Source organism: Vulpes vulpes, chromosome 15, assembly GCF_048418805.1.
Source record: "Vulpes vulpes isolate BD-2025 chromosome 15, VulVul3, whole genome shotgun sequence".
Classification (NCBI taxonomy): Eukaryota; Metazoa; Chordata; class Mammalia; order Carnivora; family Canidae; genus Vulpes; species Vulpes vulpes.
In genome coordinates, this window is record NC_132794.1 from 12,633,344 (window position 1) to 12,655,399 (window position 22,056).

The following is a 22,056-nucleotide window of genomic DNA, read 5'->3' on the forward strand; positions in this document are numbered from 1 at the left end:
TAGATCCCCTGAGTGTCTATTCTGTGCAAACACTACGCTTGATACCTGGCACAAAGCTCCAGTTGAGGAGAAATAGGAGAAATACCTACACATCCCAATAGTTTAAGAAGTTTTTTTTTTTTTTAATTTAGGGGAGGAGTCCAGATTCCTTAATTGGAAAACCAAATCTAAAAATGCAATTCTTGGAGCACCTGGGTGGCTCAGTAGGTTGAGCAACTAACTTGGTTTAGGTTCTGGTCATCATCTTGGGGTTGTGAGATGGAGCCCCGAGTAGGGCTCCGTGCTCAGTGGGGAGTCTGCTTGTCCTTCTCCCTCTGTCCCTCGCCCTCCACTTGTGCACACACTCTCTCTCTAAAATAAATAAATAAAATCTTTAAAAAAAAAAAAAAGAAGAAGAAAGAAGCGCAATTCTTGCTTGTTCATGCTTGACAAGTCAAGACAACCAAGTCCCTTAGGAATGTGAAGATCTTTAAAAAGCACACACAGAGCTTAAGGCCAAAGTCAAAGCTGTCTGCTCAGAGCAGGAGCCAACTCCAGTGGTGCTTAAATCGCTCAGAACATTTCTAATATATCTTCTTTGGAATTTCTTCTGGACTATTTTTTTTTAAATACCTTCGGGGTACAGTTTTTACTTCTTTAAGGTAAATTTAATTTTCACTATCAGAAAACAGTCATAGACCAGCCTGCTTACTGGGGTTAAAAGAATGTTGGTTCTTTTCTTTTTCAAGATTTATTTATTATCTTAGAGGGGGAGAGACAGAGACAGAGAGATAGCACAAGCGGGAGGGGCAGAGGGAGAGGGGGAGAGAATCTCAAGCAGACTCTACACTGAGTGCAGAGCCCGACATGAAGCTCAATTCCAGGACCCTGAGATTATGACCTGAGCCAAAACCAAGAGTTGGATGCTTAATCAACTGCATCACCCAGGCACCCCAAAACAATATCAGTTCTGAAGTTATGAGACTGACTTCTTGGGCTACTAATCTACCTGTCCTTGACCTGCTGTGCAACCCACCCCAGGGACTACCACAGATCGAACCGCCTGCTCCTCCTCCCACAGCCGGTGGCTCACATTCATGCTGTTCAACAGATATTTCTGGTTTTCTGCCTTTTAGACACACAGTAGGGTTGTGTTTCCCCAGCCTCTTTAGTTGGGTGAAGCCAGGTGACACGCTTCAGAAAGTCAGGACTTATAAACAGAACATTGGGTGGGAAACTTAATTATTAATGAGAGATGTTCTAGACTTCTCTTTTCATCCACATGGACCAGGTATGTTTGAAATGGTGTCTCCTCCATCAATCCGGGACCCTGACTGACGAGGATGGTCAGAATCCTCCAACCCTTGATCCAATTCTCCACAGACAGGTGGCGTGAATGAGAAATAAGTCTTTGTTGTCTTAAGTTGCTGAGATTTGGGGGCTATTTGTTATTGTGGCATAGCCTGGCCTATCCTGACTAAAAGAATGAGAAGCCTTTCTCCAGCTCCTCGGGTTCCTACTGGGATTCAAAATGAGCCCTGTCTGCCTTCTCCAAGCAGGAGATTCTATCCTCCCTAGCAAAGGTGAAAGTACAGACCAAATTAGATCATTGCGTACGAGAATGCATTTCAGCTTGAATTCCATTTGACAAGCATAAATTCAAGGTCAGCTTCATGGATGCTTTATAAACTCCAGAGGGGAAAAAAATATGTAACAGTAGTAAAATAAAAATTCTACATTTTAAATCATGTATTGTAAGTTGAAATTAAATGAATACTTTTTTTTTTTCTTGGTCACATGCCTTATCTCAGGGAAGCTGAGTTTATTCTAAGGAGCCAATTAAATGATCACCAGGGCCAACCTGAAGCCAGGAACTTGAAGTGAATTGTAATCCAAACAAAAGAACAAATTGTGCTAATTTACTGGATCTGAAACCAAATCTTAATGTGACCTGTTTACCGAAACGTGAACCTCCTGAAGTTTGAGAACACTTGCCAAACACACCTGATGATTCAGTCTAATCAAGTAAGTGAAACTACATATACTTAAAAGCTTTTGAACAGGCTCAAAAGCTCAAAGAGCAAAACAAATTACAGACCAAACTCGAATGAAAGTAATATTTCTTTACACTGAATTGACTAAGGAAAGCACAACAGAACTGTGATTATAAATGCTTTTTTCAAAGTCAACATTAGAATAGTGTAAGCATTAAAACAATCAAGACTGCAATCATTTCTCCAAGAGCCTTTCAATGCGTGTGTTTTGTGCAGAAGGAGGAAGGAGGAAGTTAGGGGTTCAGAGTTATAACAGAGAAGGAAAAGATCAAGGTGAGATGAAGGGTTGCTTAGCCATGGGAAACTCAACCACCTCTGAGTCAGGGTTTAATCCCATAAAAAGGCCTAACACCACTTCTGCAAAGCAAATACTGCTTCATGGATGGACCAAACCTGGTAAGCACACAAGTCCTGGAACCTGGAATCCAGAGAGGCGAGGGTGCATTACCTGTAGAGAGCTGGGTGGGGAGGGGGTTCATTTCCTTGTCCACCATCTTCTGGTACAAAGCCCTCAGGCTAAAAGGCTCCACCGTGAAAGGCAGGGTCCCAGTCAACATAGCATACATGTTCACGCCTCTGAAAAGAGAGACACCAAAGTATGAGACCAAAATGAGGCCCCCGGGAGGGGAAGACAAATGGGGCACAGGCTTGGCACAGCTTTAGCCCTGTTGCTTTCATGCTGACCTCAAGAGGCCTTCTTTCTGGAAAACTTGGTGACATACTGGAGGAGCAAAAGTGAAAAGCATGAGTAAGAGCTTGTCTGTAAAGACTTGGACAATGGACTGTGGAGATCAAAGAAGTCTATGGAACTTCAATGGCTACCCCCTAAGGAAGGGAAACCATGTCCTTCCTTCTGGAAGGAAGTCCAGACCAAATTATGTGAAGAATACCAGCAGCAGGCTGGGAGCCTTGAAAGTAGTCTTGCCATTATGTGGTTTTCCAAGTATGGCTGACAAGGTGGAGCATGGAGGAGGCCAGACCAAAAACATATATAGGGCAAGACCCTGCACTTGCATGGGAGGGCAAGCCACAGCCTAGCCAGCAGCTCTGGTTACCTGTAAGTCCTTTGAAACAAGAGTCTCACCCCCAAAATGGGCCTGTTGCTCTTCCCTTGAATCCTGTTTGGGCCTGTAACTATAGAATTCTCCAGGGCGGGAATGGGGGAGGCATCTCCTCCCCACTCTTATTTTCTCTATCATTGTTCATTGTAAGATCCCACCACCCAGCCCTGGCCCCGTGGCCCAGACGTGGTCGGAATACCTTCTGAATGGGCTTAACTGCTTACATCCAAAGCCAATCTAGCAGACGGCAACAGCTTCTTGGAGGACTTTTATTTTCCTGAATGTGCAAACCTAATATCATTTTGATGAGATTTCCTGATGGGGATGAAATGCCTGCCTGCCAAGAGGTCTCAAGTGTTCAAAAGTGCCCGAGGGAATATGTTTTAAAAACAGGCAATAGGATTTCCAGTCAAAACAAATCCAATGAGACTGATTGAAATGAAGACCCCCGGGGCCCAATTCCACGGAGGCGCCTCTGATTTACAGTGCTCCAGATCACGACAGGTACAGAGCCCCCGCGCTGCAGCCAGAAATCATTCTCAAATTGCAGACATAACTCTAAGACCCCGTTCCTCCTCTGTAACTCACAGTGCAGTTATGGCCACAGATACATAAACATTCAGTTCACAAACACTTGCTGGCTGGCTCTCCGCCCCAGGCAGGGGCTGGGTAGGGATGAACCAGATGGAGCCCTGCCATCTTCGATTGTGGGGGACAGTCAACAGGTAACGTCTAAGCACAATCCTTTCAAGTAGTCAGTTTATACTAAGTGCCTGAAGGCAGGTGGCCTCTGCCAGGAAGGTTGAGTATATGCACCCGAGCTTCCACACCTTAGGGATGGGGATGACAAGTCGGGAAGACAAGATATGGAGACCAGAATGAGCCAGACATACACATACACGGAATCTACAGGAGCACTCCCCTGTGTGTTTGATGGAACACGGTCCCCAGGACAACAACAGATGTTGGCTGAATACAAGTTCCAAGGCCAAACAATTTGGGGAGCAGTCATCTGGTATCAGGTAGATTTAAGGGGATCAGGACAGGGAGCAGGAGCTCAGGGCAGTATACTGGCATGTTGCCACTGAAGCCTGAGTGGGAGGGATGGCGGGCCACAGAGAGAAAGGCTAGTAAGGAATAGGTATGGGAAGGAGATGTGTCACTTTGTAAACCTGAAAGAGTGATAGAACTGAGGAAGCCAGGAGGGGCGGTAGGATGGGGTACTGGGGCTGGTAACACGCTTGGAAACCTACCATGCAATGCTAAACATCCTGGCTCGGAGGATTCTTGGAGACCAATGAGAGAGAAAACTAAGGAACCCCCCGACCCCCCAATCATAGAATTTCTTCATTCAAAGGGGTCTTGGACATGTGGCTTTTATAATAGGAAACCCTCCCAGAACATCCAGAAAGTTACTGTTGGGAGCCCCTGAACAATTTTCAAGACAAGTGTTTCCAACTTCCCCAGTGCAGTTCATTCCATTCAGGACAAGCCTGGGCACGAAGGAGGCCCCCCCCAGTACTAAGCCACAGTCTCTCTCTTCTCCTCTTTGGTGGTACAATGAGATCTGTCCTCTCTTCTCTGCTCACTTCTGGGCACCTTTGTCTTGGTCTAACATTCATTCATACCTAAAGTTGAAGAGGCTGGTACCTACATAATATCACCCCCCCACACACACACACACAGGTAAATATTGTCTAATACCCAACCTATACTTGTTTCTCAAACTGAGATACATAGGACACATCCTCGGGGATTCAGCAATTCCAAGTTTTGATTTTCTTTTGGTGATATACTTAAGCATCCTGGAAACCGCAACCAGGGACATTGGACGGTCACCCCATAACCAAGTGCACACTGGGTTTCGGCCACATAACCAAGTACACACTGGATTTTGGTGCTTGCTTCTGCTTTGGTGCTCACCAACACACAACCTTTGCCAAAATAGATCACTTTTATTGTCACAGGCTAATGAGAAAGGCGCAGCACCCAAAGTGTGGTGCTCAGTAGAGCAACAGCATCACCTGGAAATGTTGGATTTGCAAATTCTTGGGCCCCACTCCAGACTCAAGGAATGAGAAGCTCTAGGGGTGGGTCTCTGCAAACTGGATTTACACAAGCCCTCCACATGCTTCGGATGCAAAGTCAGATTTGAAAGCCGCTGGAGGGGTGAAAATGGGGGGGGGGAGGGAGAATTGATTGAGCCCATGGCAATGGGCCAACCAGCTCAGAGAGCCTGTGCCCAGCAAGGAGAAGTAACGCCCAGATCTTTTGAGCAATTCAGCTCTCACCAACCAGTAGCCATGGCACCTAACTAATGCTACTTATTTGGGGATTCTTTTAGTCTCAGTTATATTTAACTTGTACATTAGTTTTGGGTTTTTAGTTGTACAGAGCCATAAATAAAAGGAGTTTAATTTTACATTCATATACATTAAGCAAAATTTAAATCAAAGTAACTAAAGTCAACACCAGGGGATACCAAGAATGTTCTTCCTTGACAAGAAGAGTGTTCAACACTCCAGTTTGAAGAATACTGCCCTATGACCTTTTATATTTCCCCTTATCTTTAGGGGACATGGAGCTTCTTGTCATGGGGTGGGGAGGAAGGGTTGTTGCATAAAATAGTGCCAAATGCTAGAGGAGATAGGACGTGACAGTAACGGAGGGAAATCCAAATGAAGGAGTTCAGTGAATGTAACATGTAATATGATGCCAGGGGGCCAACTCTAAAACCTTTACGAAAAGTCTCTGTCTTCGAGGTGTCATTGAGACATCTCCTTGCCACCAAGTGACTTCAAAAGATGATACTCTGGCCACTGAGTACCATTCTCCATTATCTGGCTGGGGCCACAGATAAAGGTAATAGATGCCTGTTTTAAAGACTGTGCTGGTGAACTTGCACCAGGGCGAAGCAAGTGGTTTTTATAACTGATTATTTTACCAAACTGACTCCAGAATTTCATTTCACTTGGGGAAGTTTATCATCAAAGTTATCATTGAAAACAGTCATAAGTCCCTAAAGGGGACCCCACTGTCTCACCCAGGGTCGCTCCTCTACAAAACGTGGGTAACAAGAGTACGTTGGATAAGGGTCAAATGAACCAAGCCACAGAAAGTACTGGATGCTGGGCCTGGCACAGATTCAGTGCCTGATAGATGTGAATCTATCTACTGCTTCATCGGTAAACTTTTAAAAACAACAGATACAAAGCTACAATTATATTTGTATCCTGTTGCCAGATAATGATGGAAATCTACGTGGAGAGTCATGCAGTCCCAGAAAATTTTACAAAGGAAACCAGATTGAGCATCTTCATTCCTTTCCCCCAGGCTTTTCATACATGTTTAATATCGGGATAAAGAGAAATCTTATCCCTTTGACATTTCAGAAGTATGTGAGGATGGATACCAAGGGAAAAATGTGGAATGCAGTTTATAAACCTCTGTAATCCCAAAGAATTAGTAGAAGTCCCAAGACATGTACAGAATTTCCTGATGTGTCTTTTGAAATATGGTGCAGGGGCTTTCTAACTTCTCCATGGCAGACATGGGAATCCCAAGAATCACAAATAGTGGGGCACCTCGGTGGCTCAGTGGTAGTGTCTGCCTTTGGCTCAGGTCATGATCCTGGGGCCCTGGGATCGGGTCCCACATCAGGCTCCCCCTCCCCCAAGGAGCCTGCTTCTCCCTCTGCCTATGTCTCTGCCTCTCTCACTCATGAATAAATAAAATCTTTCCCAAAAAATCACAAATCTCTTTTTTTTTGTTTAAGATTTTTAAATGTATTTATTTGAGAGAGAAGAGAGAGCAAGCACGGAGGGGCAGAGGAGAAGGGAGAGAGAACCTGAAGCAGACTCCACACAGAGCACGGAGCCCAATTCAGGGCTCGATCTCACAATCCTGTGATCACGACCTGGGCCAAAACCAAGAGTCGGACACTTAACCGACTGAGCCATCCAGGTGCCCCAAATCCTAAATTGAGGAAAAAAGGGATGAGAGACCAGAATGAAAGTCTCAAACAAATACGATATGTGAGTTTTTCCAAACAGAAAGAAAGAAGGCTGAGTCATTACGGGGTGACAGAAAATCCAAAGGTAACTGGCCAGTGTGGAATATGCTGGCATCAGAAGAAAAAGGTAAAGTGACAATGAAGAAAAACAGAAGGATGAGGGGATGGGGCCGCATGAAATATAAATGTGGAATCTTTGGGATTAAGTCAGGAAGCCCAACGGTGGTCCCCATGTCCCATCAGATAATGAAATACTCCCTGGTGGGAAAGCTGGAGTGTCACCTATCATCCAAGAGAGGAAAGACAAGGAGTCAGACCACCCTGGAGAAGTTGGCCAGCAGCTTTAGAAGGACACAAGAGACAAGGTAATGGACAGAGCTGCGCTGGCCCGTGTTGGGAACATCTGGCTACTGTTCTCACAGGGCCAATGGGCAGCATCCTCAGGAACATCTGGCTACTCTTCTCACAGGGCCAATGGGCAGCATCCTCAGGAACTGCCCAGGTTACACCAAAGCGAAGCTGTGAGAACCTTCAGCTGACACACCCGGCTTCTGTGTGATTCTTCAAGAAAAGAACTGCCTGTGAAAAATGTTTAAAAACCCTCTCTGCCTAAAAGCAACATCTTTCCAACTTTTAGTATCAACTTTCAGTCCAACTTCTGATTTTAAGTCTTGAAAGTAGACTGGGAAGAGATCTGTCCACTTGGAGAATCTCAAACTTCACGGCTACTCCTTAAAATGGTCTGTGTTCCACGAGAAATTACTATCTTGTGGATTTTCAGCCTTTTTTCTTCCTTTTCCTTTCCTCCTTCCCCTCTTCTACTTTAAATGCACAAGCTAACTACACACACACACACACACACACACACACACACAAAGTCTTAGATTTTATAACTGAAAAATCTCAGAAGCTAAAGGAATTTCTCTGTTAAAAGTCAAAAGCCCTAAGCTACCCAAAAGAAGCCACAGGGCTCCAGTTTCCACCTCCTTCTATCATTTTGAGGGGGTATAAATGGAGAGAAAATGCTATCCTTTCACATCTCACCACTGGCAGCTGGTGGTGTCTGGTAGTACTTTTTACAAAACAGAATCTAAGGCTTGAATGCCTGAGCAGGGCTGGAAACAAGATGGGTCCCCTGGGTCCCCTCAGCCAACTTGTCTACCCAAAGGGACAGCAAAGGGGAGAGATTTTTCCCACTAAGTGAAAAGAGATTCAGTGAGACTGGGGTGGTGGTCTGGGTGTGTTGTACACGACCTTCCACTAGGCACTAGGTCTTCACATAAATGTTTCGCCCACCCCATGCACTCCCAGGGGAGCAAAGAGCAGCTTTGGTTGAAACAATACAGCATTTCCAATGCTTTGGGGATAGATCTCCTGATTCCCATCTTCCTTCCTCTTAGAGATTCACCAAAGTTCTCAAAAGAGCACTGCAATACTCTGAAAATAAAGTTAATTTGTATTCTTTTCATTTAAAAAGTACATCTGCATTAGTGTTTTTTTTTTTTAATTAGCATATATGCCACTCTGAGGAAAAGTCAGTTAACCATAAAAGCAGTTTACTACCACGGAATGAACATTTTTGATTTCGTGCCTGAAATCTCAAAGTTCACTGGAGATCAAGATATTTCAGGCATCTCGATTAAAGGTAAGACGTGAATGATTTGAAAGATATTCATATATGAAAATGAAGAAAATAGCGGGAAAAGCCCCAAGACAGCATACACCATCCCACTGACATTGTTAATGCCTGATTCACTAGAAGAGGAGGGTCCCGGGGGCCCCATTTGTCGAAAGAGCTCTCCTTCCAGAGGTTTCCCTGAGTGACAAGCTGGTTTTCTTTCCACGTCAGTCCCAGAAGTCTTGGAGAAAGGCCCCAGCCATCCGTCAAGGTCCAAACCTCCAGAGGCAGAAGTTTGCTTTTGATTTGAGAAGTGAATTCTTCATTCTGTTGTTTCAGAACGATAAAAAGGGATGTTTTATAATAACAGTGTCTGACCCAGAAAGAAAATTGGTTCCATTTTCACTCTCTTAAATGGCCTTTTAAATTAAATTCTCTTTGGGTTTTCCATTTCCAATTCTGCCAGCGAAGTCGTGGGCACCAAACAGGAACCTAACCAGTATCTCAGACACAACACCCCGAAGCAGTGGAGAATTAATCTCTTCCAGAAGGTTCTGAAGTTTTTCATTTTCTCCAGGATCAAGAAGGAGAGTAATCAGGTTTTCATAGGTTCGAGCCTCTGCATATGCTGTTCCCTCTGCCTGGAAATCTTCTCGCTCCCACCTGGCAAATTCCACTTAATGCCTCAGAAGCAGATTAAATTCTCCTCTGATGCCTTCTTGATCTGAGCCAGCTATGCAGCTCTATTTGTTCTGTGTTGTACCTTCTGACAGGCTGTAATTGTTTACAGGCAACACTTGTTAGGTAAGTAGGGGTCTTCGTCGGCTCAGGCCTCCGTAACAAAATACCACAGATGGGGTGGCTCAACCAGCAGACATTTATTTTCTCAGAGTTCTGGAACCCAGAGTCTGAGATCAGGGTGCCAGCATGGCCAGGTTGTGGTGAGCTCTCTTCCTGGCTTGCAGAGAGCCACCTTCTTGCTTTGTCCTCACTGTTAGAGACCAAGCAAACTCTGTGGGGTCTCTCCTTAAAAGGACTCTTATCCCATTATGGGTAACTCCACCCTCATGACCTCACAAAGGCTCCACCTTCCAATTCCGCCACACTGGGAAAGTAGGGCTTCAATATATGGATTTGGGGGGGGGGGGGCAGGAATACAGTTCTGTCCACAGCAGCAGATAAGTGTGGTGGATTATAAACAAAACAAAACAAAACCCCAAAGTCCACAAATTCTTTCCCACTCACCCCACTACTGGGTGCAATCTGATGACCTCTCTCTCCTTGATTCCGGGTCGGCCATGCAGTCTGCTTTGAAAGGTTAGCAAATGTGACACAGATGCTTCTTGGAAAGTGTTTACGCACCACGGCTTGCCCTCTTTTACTCCCGGGAACTCTTCCGCCATCGTGTGAATGAAATCCGGCCTATCTTGTGGTTTTCATGCAGCCAGAAACTTATTACCTACAGGTAGCAGCGATGACTAAGAATTTGGATTTATAATTGAACCATGGGGTGCTTTCTGCTGGGTGGCTGATGGAGGCTCACACTCCCGCTGGCTAAGGGATGAGCAAGAATTCTGTGAGTCTACTTCGTTCATCTGTTAGTGACCTTGATTCAGTGCAGGAAGCATTTCATACTTACTGGGAAGGAGGACAGCTCTTGGGATCTGGAGCAGTTGAGTTTTTACTCATCAGTTTACTTTTGATCTTTCCCCAGATTTCAGAGCTTAAACAACAGAAACTGACTTTCTCACCATTCTGGAGGCTCAGAGTCCAAGACGAGAGAGTCGGCAGGGGTTGGTTCTTTCTGAGGGCCGTGAGCAAGATACCTGTTCCATGCTGCTCCCAGAGCTTCTGGTGGTTGCTGGCCATCTGGTGTTTCTTAGCTCGGAGATGCAGCACTATGATCGCCGCCTTCAGCCCCACGTGGCGTTCTCCCTTCATCTCTCTGTGTCTAAACTTCCCTCCTTTATCAAGACATCTGTCATACTGGATTTTACGACGTTTTCACCGGATTACCCTGTCAAGATCTTCTCTCCAAATAATGTCACATTCTGAGACACTGGGACTCCTGCATATCTTTCGGGAGGAGAACACAATTCCATCCATGACATGTTGTTACCCTCCTGCTTATAATTTTCCAGTGGCTTCTCACGACCTTTAGGGTGAAACCCAAACCCCTTCCCACACTTCCCCACCCACCCGCCCCTGGCCTTCCCACATCCTGTTCCCTGCGTCTCAGGCCTTCCTCCCTGACACCTCTCTCTTCCCAGAGTTTGGTTCTACTCATCCCAAGGATTTGGCTTTGAGGTTTCCTCCTCTGGAGGCCACCACCGTCCTCATTCACTGCATCCCACCCACTTCCTCCACAGCGGTTCCCACACCCAGCTTATAGCTTTTAAATAAAAATGCCTGTCTGCCCCACGAGACTGTAAACCCCACAAAAGGAAGCACACCATTGTAGTAGAAGCAGAAGAGAGTGACGATTTAAGTCAAACTCTAGAGTCAAGCCAGCTTGGTTAAATCCTCGCTGTGTAGCTACTAGCAGTGCCACCTTGGGCAAGGGCTGAGAACTCTTCGGGCCTCAGTTTCCCTGTCTATAAAGTGGGATAACAGAGCATTCCCTTGAAGGACTGTGAGGCAGATGAGATGACTTAATACTTGCAAAGCCCCTGGAACAATGCTTGTCACTCAGTCAGAGGTGTGTGAGCATGAATAGCGATCTTTGTAGGAGCAGGGACCCACCAAGGCTACTTTACTCACCCTCATAATTCGGCACAGCACCTGGCTCAACAGATATTTGCCGAAGAAACGAACAGTTGGTAAGCTGTATGCTGCTCACATGGCTTCTTTTTATTCTTTTTAAGCTTTAGCAACAGCTTCTAAAAGGGGCCTAATTTATGCCATCCCTGTGAATCAGGCATGGGTCATGTGGCCTCATCTCGTCAAGAATGTTCTAGGGTCAGGTCACCCAGACTTGCTCCAGGGAAACCTCATTTCTTAGAATAAAACATGGTACTCCATGGCTTAATGAGACTGAGAATCTCCACCTCAGCTCCACACCACAGGGCATTGGATCCCGGACTCGTGCGGCTACAGTATCTGGTGTACCCAGAGATCCTCCATCAGCCCCCAGAGCTATACCACAATCAACGGAAAGACCACGGTCTGTATAGTGTGTTACTATTTATCAAAGACTTTCCTATATACTACTCGAGGGCACCAGGATAAGAATGACACCTGATTAGAGCTTTTCAGAAGGCTTTAAGCTACACATCACCTTCTTGCGGGTGGGGGTGGGGAACAGGCAACTACGTGGAGAGGTGAGCAAAGAAATGTCCAGCTGCTCCAGACAGCCCAACCATGACAGAAGCCAGGGCGGAGGAGGGAAGTGAGTGTTTTGGGGTCACCTTCATCTCTCCTGCAGCTTCCCTCCACCTTCCCTCCTTTGATGCCACCATTACTTCCTAGTGGAGTCACTGCTTCTGGTTGATGGATGGTGACACAATAGGTGTCAGGAGACCAGGCCCCTCTGCTATTATCTCCGGGTCCCGAAACTGAGCAGTCAAGCACCTGTGGTCACTAAATGCGGATTTCTTTCCCAAATCAAGGGATTTGGCAGTCAAGGGACTGAGGCAAGGGACTCAGGCAAAGTCTGAACTTATACCTGCCCCACAGATGACACTGTCTTTTGCAGCTGGTGCTTTTCATTACCCTCCTTGGATGTCCCCAGACAGGAGAAGTGATTTATTCCCATCCCACAGTCAGCACGAGGGGACGAGATGTTCCACGCAGGTGATACAGGTCCAGAAGCTCTCTTGCAGCTTTGACGATCTGTAAGGCTCCTTCCTTCTACCCACACTTCTAGACTGTAAGGAGCTGCCTGCTTTGCCAGTCATGGAGTGGAAAGGTCCCCCCCTTCATAGGCTGAGCCCCATCACCATGACAACTTGTGATGACACTTACTCTGTCCCTGAGAGAGCAAAGTCCCTGGGAAAGCAGGGCCGGAGGAGTAAGTCGTCACCTGCCCTCCAACCGCCGGCTTCTCTTCCCTGTGGTCATTACGCCTCCCACTCCACCAGTCACATCACGCCCCTGAACCTCTTGGCCTTTCAGGCTGCCTATTCTCCATAGCCTTTTTATTTTTGTGTGTGTGCAAAAATTATTCCTCATATAGCTCTCCCTTTAGCATAACTGAGTTCCCTAACTGTTTTGGAGAGAAGGTGATTATAGACTCAAACATTCATATTCATCCGTTAATCAATATTTACCAGGGGCAGATCATATGCCCGACACGTGTGAGAGTTCTTAAGCATTGAAAGAGACCAAGAATGGATTTCACCTCAAGTATCGACTCTGATCCATGGGCAGCGATTCCTGATGGCTGTGTTAAGAAGGATTCTGAGGCCCTTCTGGGCACAGGATAAAGAATTTGTGAATCAGCAATGCTGGCCAAACAACCCAGGGTACCTGAAGGAGAGGGCTTCCTCTGCTAGGGCTTCCTGCTACCACTCCCACCAACTCCAGCAGCCCCCAAGCCTTACCCCAGGGAGTCACAGCACACACTCTCCATTTACAGCCTCCTCCTGAGAGGTCAAGAAAGTAATGAGGAGCTCAGGCTTCTGTGTGAAGAGCCCTGAGTGCAAAATGTACCTCCACTGCTTACACACTTACCCCCGGGCCTCCCTCCTGTCTGTAAAATGGGCACGAGAAAGCTTCACTGGCTGTCCTGAGGATCAAAGGGGCAATTAGCTCTGAGCACTTGGCCTGCCCAGGAACAAGAGCTGACGCCCCCCTAACTTGTGACCAGCGGCACCCAAGTCCAGGGAATTCTGTTGTCCAAGTCCAGGGAATTCTGTTGTCCCCTGAATCTCATGCTGGGCTCCAGGTTCCCCTCACTTCCAACTAGAACCTTCTGGACTCCCTTCACTTCTGGACGCTGGCCCTAGGTCCCATTGCTCTGTTCGTTTCCTCAGTCAACTAAAGCCCCTGACCCTGTAGCTTCTGTTCACCGGGATGAAATGCCTGTCCCTCCCCACCCCTTCCCTCCTTCCTCTATCCCAGGCTCCATGCCAGGTGTCCCGCCCCATCGGGCTGCAGTGCAGGGTTTCCGGTAGGTGAGCTGTGACCACAGGGGGAGCACCAGGGGAGCAGGAAACAGATGAGACACAGAGGCTCAGAGCCAGCTTGCGAGAGGCAGGGAGGGCTGCCCTGGGGAAGTGGCATCCCAGAAAAGAAGAAGGAAAGAGAAGGAGTATGGGAACAAGAGCAAGAACCCCGGCTGAAGGCACAGTGCGTGCAAGGGACAGGAGACACAAACGTGGAGTCAGCTAGAGAACAGATGGGGAGAGAAGCAGAGGGAGGATGGCTCCCAATGAGGCGATGGGGCCATGTTCAAGAGTCAGGCCTTTCTCTTCAGACCCTTGGAGTCGGCCTGATTCAAATCCCAGCTCCACCACTCAGTAGCCCCGTGACCTTAAGAAATTTTATTAATGTCTCTTGTCTCTTTTCTTCCATACAATGGGGATACAGAGTGTAACGGTTTCACTGGGATACCATGAAAATGAAGTCCCGTGGTGCCTGCTGTACACCAAGCAGCAGCAAACGTTAGCCTTTCTCCAAACTGGATAAAGGAAGCATAGCGAGGAGGGAGAGACATAGGAGAATTCTAGAAATGTACTGGATTACCACACTCTTGGTTCAAATTCGCCGCTCTCATCCCCAGCTTCCATCCTAATCAGCAGCCCAATCTCTTTCTACAGCCCGTTTCCCATTGGTGAGGAACTTGGTCCCGACCCCAGAATCCAGGACCCTCCCCGCACCATTCACGCATGACGCTGAGGGACCCACCCACCAGGGGGACCTTAGGGAGCCAGACTCAGCAGCCCTGCTTACCACCCATGACTCATCCCTTCAGTGTGTCCTGAGTTTGCCCCTGGAGACCCGTGCTATGCGAGACACTGCAAAGCGGACCTGAAAGGTCCCATCCTCACTCAGCATCCTTCCCAACTGGGGATTTGGACAATAAATGGATTAACGAACACTAAAATGCCAGGCCTCCATGGGTGCTAGGGAGGGATGTGTGAGGGTGACAGGAAACTCAGAAATGGTCTCTGCAGTGGTGACACTGCATTCAAGCTGGAATGTGGGCAGGGACAGGCCACCTGAAGAGCCAGGAAATGCCATCCCAGACAACGGAAATAGCAGGTGCAAAGCCCAAAGGTGGGAAAGATGCAACAGAGGCCAACGTGCCTGAGGAATTGTGAGCAACACATGGAGTAGATGGCGTAGTGGTGGGAGCATGGGCCAGGCAGGGGCTGCTTTCTTCTGACGAGGATGCAAAGCCATGGGACAATTTTCAGCAGGACAACCACAGGAATGACTCATGAAACTAGAACATGAGTTCTGTGAGTTCAGGACTTTGTTTTCTTGTCTCCCCAGCAACGGAATGAATTTTGGTACAAGCCTCTCTGGTGGTCTGGGGAGAAGGGATCAGCTGTTCCAGAAGGAACAGCAGTGGAAAGCCGGGCCCCCAAAGAATCATTGAATATCTATCCCAGAGCCTGTAATATAACACCCCCTCATCAAATACTCCAAGGTTATTTCATCAGAAAGGGAGAGCGGACACAACAGGAGGGAGTGTTCCCTTTTATAAGTTCCATAACTCACATGGACCAGACATCGATTTTGGGGCCATATTTCTTCCTGGCAAGAAGTTCGGGCGCGGCGTAGGCCGGGCTGCCACACTGCGTGCTGAACGGGTCGGAGTGGCCCAGGATCCTCGCACAGTTGCTCAAACCAAAGTCTGCAAAGGGGGTAAGACAAAGCCGGCTCTGGATTAGGAAACTGTGAAAAAGAAGAAGGAAAAAAAAAAACAAAAAAAAACCAGGGGGCAGCAGGAAAGGAAACGTTCTCTCATGCTAACACATCATTTAGCATCCCAGAGGAGCACCAGCAGCTGCAGACCATAACCTTTGGATATGGATCTCAAGCCTGGAAACATTTTATATCAGGCCTCGCTATAAAATCCAGCTAGAGCTAAAAGTATGTTGAACCAAAACATTATTTTCATCAAACCTTGGAAATGAGTCATCCAGGAAAAAGAGAGGCTTCGCTTTCTAGGACTAAGGCAGGAAGGGAGAAGGAGCAGAGGCCTTGCAGTCAGCAAACTGGCTTTCAAGTGGCCACGTGGGGGGAAAAGCTGAAGGAAGGTTCGTTTTCTCTGGCTGGGGTTGGCGTCACCCGGGGTGACACGCGATCCCACCATTTGGACTTGACTTTTTTGGCTCAATGTTTTCATTTCGTGCAAGTCTCTTAAAAATGCTCCTGATGCGTGTGGGGAAATATGGGGATTGGAAGAGGGAAAACTATACACCCAATGATTTAGACGATGCTGAACGCTGCTGGAAAGCTACCGCCAGGAAGACGGCAATGAGAACTGGACTAAGCGACCTCCTAGCGTTGCCTTGCTCTTGGGTGATGGAGCCAAATGGGAAAAGTAAAGAAGAGCCCAGTGCATCCAAAGCTGTGCTGGGCGCAGTACACCTGCTGTGTCGTGTTTACTCCTTTGATCCTAAGGACGCTGCGACTGGAGGGTAATCAGAGCTGTCAGTGTTCTGTCCTCATCTGACGTCTTTCCTCAATCTTTGCTGATTCCAGAAGGAAGATTGTGGCTTCTCCTTTGAACTTCAATGTGAATATTAGGTTCTAGTCTCCCAAACAGGACATTCTGCTCACAGGGCTCTCAGTGGCCAGAGACTGGCTTGAACCAAACCCTTGTACTTTCTCAACTGGCAGGATTTAGACCTAATTTCACTACTGGGTTTTCTCCTTGACTAACGTGCCTCCACCTGCAAGCACATGATTGCTATAAAAAAAAAAAAAAAAACTCAGGAAAAGAGGAACATGGGACAGAGTGTGAAGTGACTGTAAGTCCATAAAGTGACTCACACTATGGGTCAGGATGCACCACTAGAAATTCTCTCTACAGTTGCTGTGGGGACTGTGTCTGGTGATGGGGTGTTCCCAAATAGAACCCTGCCAAGCAGAGCTCAGAAAACTCTTCAAGGCTCTGGGCTTAGAGATGAAGAACCAGAACCTACCCCAGGGATTGGCAAACCACCCGGGGAGGCTGCATGTGGACACATTTCACTCTTCCTTTGTCTTTTATGATTCCATGTTTTTTTCTCATAACATCCCTTTGCTCTCTACTCTTGCACCCCCACCTCCACCCGGCCCCCAATTCCTTGCCCCCCACCCAGTCCATACCAGTAGGTCCCATATAACCTGTTCAAGAAAGTCCCTACGGGAGCCACGGGGCCCTTGGCCTCCCGTCTCAGGACAAGATCTCTGTGCCAAGGATTTGAGGACCCCTGTTCTCAGACCTCTCAGACCTCTGTAGTATCACCGACACAGGAAAAAAGGGAAAGGGCGAATATTTTTCTAAGAGGAAAAATCATAGCATGCTTGAAACTGGACAGTTGCTTAAATGCTTTGGGTCTGCAAATCATCATCCTAAAGGAATTTTAATAAAACAACAAATACATAGAGGACCACGGGGGCAGCCCAGGTGGCTCAGCGGTTTAGCGCCGCCTTCAGCCCAGGGCCTGATCCTGGAGACCCGGGATCAAGTCCCACGTCAGGCTCCCTGCATGAGCCTGCTTTTCCCTCTGCCTGTGTCTCTGCCTCTCTCTCTCTCTCTCTCTCTCTCTCTGTGTGTGTGTGTGTGTGCCTCTCATGAATAAATAAATAACATCTTTAAGAAAAAAAAAAGAGGACCATGGAATAAAGATTACATTGTTGGGGGCAACATTTTAAGGGAAGCTTTACAAACAGTCATGTTAAAGGCCTGGTCTCCCTAGGAGTTCTGTAAAATTTCTCTCTAGATTTCTGACATTAAATCAAGAGACTCTGTGTCTAATCTCAGTGGGGTTCCATTAACAGCAAAGCATTGCCTCATTCAGATCACTCCCTCCACTCCCTAACGGGGGTCTGTAAAAAACTGCTGGACACCAAGAGGGCAGGGCGAGATAAGCAACTGGGTCACCCCCAACCCCCCTCCCACCACCCACCTAACCCTCGCTCTGCTCCCAGGCAAGCTTGAGAACACAGTGCCTTGCCTTATCTTAAGCACAGTTTCAAGAAGATAAATTAGCAGATGATCTGGTGAGGGGAGGAGAGAAAATCTGCATTTTAAATGACTTAATGTCGACCTAGCCAGAAGGGTTTCATTTAAAATATACTGGAGAAAAACAACTGGTCTTCTCCACACTTATAAGGGTAATTATTAAAATATTATACGTGTGGCTATAATTAGAACCCTGAAACTACAGTGAAGTCCACCTGCCCGTGTGTCACCCAAGTCTGTCTCAATTAGAGTTGGTAAACGCATAAGCCCACTATCATTAGGTTTTCCAAGAGCTGCAAAATGAATCTTGCAAAACGCCCCAAGGGAACGCTGCTATGGAAAACTGAACTGCAAAACCTTCTAAACTATCAGACATCAGATTGCTTTTTCTTAAGGGGGGGGGGGGGGGGTTCTTGATTAAATCAGATCTTACTCGCAGTTAACTCTAGTTTATTTGAAACATGGCGGACATGGCTTAAGTCAATTTATTTGAAATCAAATTATTTCAGAGAAGGAAAACTATTATAAGAAGAAATGGAAATAGCTATAATCCATCTTGGAAAAATAACTAGGTAATTCCTTTGAAGCAAAGGTTTGAAGAGCTTTCAGGTTACAAAAAGACACTGGGATCCAAATGGCCCCATCCAGGGGCAAGAAAACGCACAAGACCCCAGGCCTTCTCTCCCTCCAGGGCCCACCACTATCTTTGTGACTGACCCATTGGGAAAAAAATGAGGAAAAGCGGGTACAGGTAAACACAAGGCGATTCCCAGTTGTCTGCTCTGGTACTATAATGTCTCTTTTGAGTACAGGTGTACGATAGGCCTTTTGGTTGATGCTGGTCACAGGGACTGGGAACCACATAAGAAGTTTAAATAATGGGAAAGCCAACGATCAGAGCCTCCTCTCCAGCAGTCTTAGAATCTGTGGTCTTTGACACCTCGCTTCCGACAGAACCCACCGATGTCCCAGCTTGGGTGCCAAGCCAGCAACTGCCACACTGAGCAGAGACTGAGCAGAGATGAGTCTGAGGCTTCTGAATCCAAAGAACCTCCTCCCACCCTCCTCAAGGGGAACTGTGGGCTCCCACTGAAATATATCATATCTTCCTCATATTTGCATGGGTCCCCTCTGAGAGCGTTTGTCGGGCAGCCAATTTGTGAGCTAGTTACAAATGCATCCACTGTTCACAGAAATTGGTGCTTCTAGAATCTTAGGGCAAATTTCTAACCAATAAAAAGAGCTGTCCTTTAAAAAAAAAACAGATTTTATTTATTTGTTCATGAGAGAGACACACAAAGAGAGGCAGAGACATAGGCAGAGGGAGAAGCCGGCTGCCTGTGGCCAGCCTGATGCAGGATTCGATTCCAGGACCCCCAGGATCATGCCCTGAGCTGAAGGCAGATGCTCAACCATTGAGCCACCCAGGCGTCCCAGTACATTTCTAGTTTTTATACATGATTGTCTAGGGCTATCACTGGGGGAGAAAGAGAGAGCAAGCCCAGAGGGGAGGGGAGGGAAGAGGAAAGGAGAGAGGCTATAGGAGTAGTGCCAGTTAGGACGTGGAAACTTCCCCCTGGTGACCTGCCTCAGCCTCTGGATGGTGCAAGATGGAAGTGAATTATTTTAACTTTTACTATAACGGACATTTGGCCTTCACGTGGCCTGTTTTCTTATCATCTGCTGCCATTAGGGCAACTCTGTCTCTGACCCCTCCACATTTTCTGAAGACAAGTTCCAGGTCAGCGCTGCCAGAGAACCTAAATAAATCTCCTTTCCTCGCCCCCCCACCATGATGGGCCTTTGGTTTAATGACACGGATCCCGGAAACTAGGACCAGAAAGACATCCTGCAGGCATTTCAACATCTATTTTGTTTAAATGCTTCTGTGTTTGGTTCTCAGCATAACTGAGATGCAATAGCGATGATAAAAAAGAAAATTCTTGGGACGCCTGGATGGCTCAGTGGTTGAGTATCTGCCATCAGCTGGGGTCATGATCCCGGGGTCCTGGGACTGAGTCCCACATCAGGCGCCCCTTGGGAAGCCTGCTTCTCCCTCTGTCTGTGTCTCTGCTTCTCTCTCTGTGTCTCTCATGAAAAAAATAAGTAAAATATTTTTAGAAAGAAAGAAAGAAAGAAAGAAAGAAAGAAAGAAAGAAAGAAAGAAGAAAGAAAGAAAGAAAGAAAGAAAGAAAGAAAGAAAGAAAGAGAAAGAAAGAAAGAAAGAAAAAGAAGGAAGGAAGGAAGAAGGAAGGAAGGAAGGAAGGAAGGAAGGAAGGAAGGAAGGAAGGAAAAAAATTCTTTGACTTGTCCATTTTAAGAAATATGATCCAAAAAAAAAAAGAAATATGATCCTTAAAATCTTTGGGGGGTGGATAAAAACATGTTTCCTCTTATTAGTTTTTTAAGGATCGCTATGTTCAGTCATTAACACCTGTCCACGGTGCTTAATCAGCCAGCCAAGGCGTCTGGTTTGGGGAGCCAAAGAATCTAATTGGTTATTTGAATGATATGTTTCAGAACCTAGAGATGGCTTTTAGTATTTGCCAAACAAAATTTCCTGCTTGGGTACGAGAGTTAAATTCACGACGTTCTATTGATCGTTCCCTTTTCTCCTAATACAAAGCCTTTTTCAAGCCATTGAGAGGGAAGAAATTGCTTGCACCTGAGGTGGGAAAAAAAGAAAGAAAAGAAAGGAAGCAACGATGGTGCTAACATCTAGGTGTAAAAATGATGCCATGAGACTTTAGCCAAGAGCAATCGTACAGGCAAACAAAAATGGAATTCTTCTAGAAAGTGAGTCATGGAGTGAACTCGCTTATGGACTTTGAATTATGAACCAGTTATGACTCACTTTATCCTGGAACCTCCTTCTGATTACCTTCCTTCTAAATTATCCCTCTGTGGGGACTTCCCTCTGCACAACCACCATTGTACAATGGGGCTTCAATAAAGATTATAATAAAAACGGAAGATTAGGGGCAGCCCTGGTGGCTCAGCGGTTTAGCGCTGCCCTCAGCCTGGGGCGTGATCCTAGAGACCTGGGATCAAGTCCCACAACAGGCTCCCTGCATGGAGCCTGCATCTCCCTCTGCCTGTGTCTCTGCCTCTCTCTCTCTCTCTCTCTCTGTGTGTGTGTGTGTGTGTCTCATGAATAAATAAAATCTTAAAAAAAATAAAATAAAATTAAAAAAAACGGAAGGTTAGTTGGGTTCCCTTTTACATGGGTGCCCCATAGTCATTGAAAAGTGAATTAAGCCATGGCTAAGCTTAAAGTATTACTTCTGAACTGAACTATTTTCCATTATTTTTACAAAATTTTACGGTTAGGGGCACCTGGGTGGCTCAGTGGTTGAGTGTCTGCCTTTGGCTCAGGTGGTGATCCTGGGGTCCTGGGATCAAGTCTCGCATCAGGCTCCCCACAGGGAGCCTGCTTCTCCCTCTGCCTATGTCTCTGCTCTCTGTGTCTCTCATGGGTAAATAAATAAAGTCTTTTTTTAAAAAAAAAGTTTTATGGTTAATCCAAATAAAAATAGCCCCTATAAAAATTTAGGTCCATCTTTTTTTGCAATTTTTGCAAAGCTGAAGTTTGAATAATCCAAAGAACCGATAACCAACAAATACTTATTTATAGCTATGGAATTCATTTTATGGTCACTTTACAGTTTTTCTACCTTCCTTATTATGTTTACTATTAAAATTAATTCTTATTTTCAAAACCATTATTAAGTATTGGAGTGTTGTAAAAGGAGGCAATCTAGAGTATTGTCTGGGATTAGAAATAGACCATGAATAATTTTCAAAGTCAATAATCCAGCAATAAATAACAGAATTGATAACACAACACTTAAAGGATAATCTTGCTTTAAAAAAAAAAAAGTCATACCAATCAGCTTGATATTATTGTCTTCATCTAGTAGCAAATTTTCTATCTTCAAGTCCCTGAAATAAACAAAACCACAGAACATTACAGAGAGGCATTTGAATCGTGGAATCAACATTTTGCTTCTGAAGGCAATCAAACTGTTTGAGAGCCACTTTGAACCAACCCAAAAAGCTTTCTGCCAAAACTCACACAATCAATAAGTAAATATTTATAAAGATGATATCATTAATTGCTGCAGACTGAAAAAGCCAAAGCATTTCAGAAAAGCAGAGAGCACTGAGGGCAAAACACATCGTGAGAAGTTTCCGGAAGGCGTGGGATC

General features: G+C 46.1%; 1 protein-coding gene across 2 annotated transcripts in view; it reads right to left on the bottom strand.

The window, feature by feature from the left end:
• HUNK (hormonally up-regulated Neu-associated kinase) overlaps positions 1 to 22,056 on the bottom strand; it is a 105,376-nt gene that overhangs the window by 28,416 nt on the left and 54,904 nt on the right. For both annotated transcript variants that reach the window (XM_025985129.2, XM_072740853.1), the window contains exons 3-5: positions 21,735 to 21,790; positions 15,391 to 15,526; positions 2,482 to 2,609 (exon numbers count right to left, since the gene is read on the bottom strand). In XM_025985129.2, the coding sequence (XP_025840914.2) occupies positions 2,482 to 2,609; positions 15,391 to 15,526; positions 21,735 to 21,790 (320 nt within the window). The remainder of the gene's footprint in view (positions 1 to 2,481; positions 2,610 to 15,390; positions 15,527 to 21,734; positions 21,791 to 22,056) is intronic.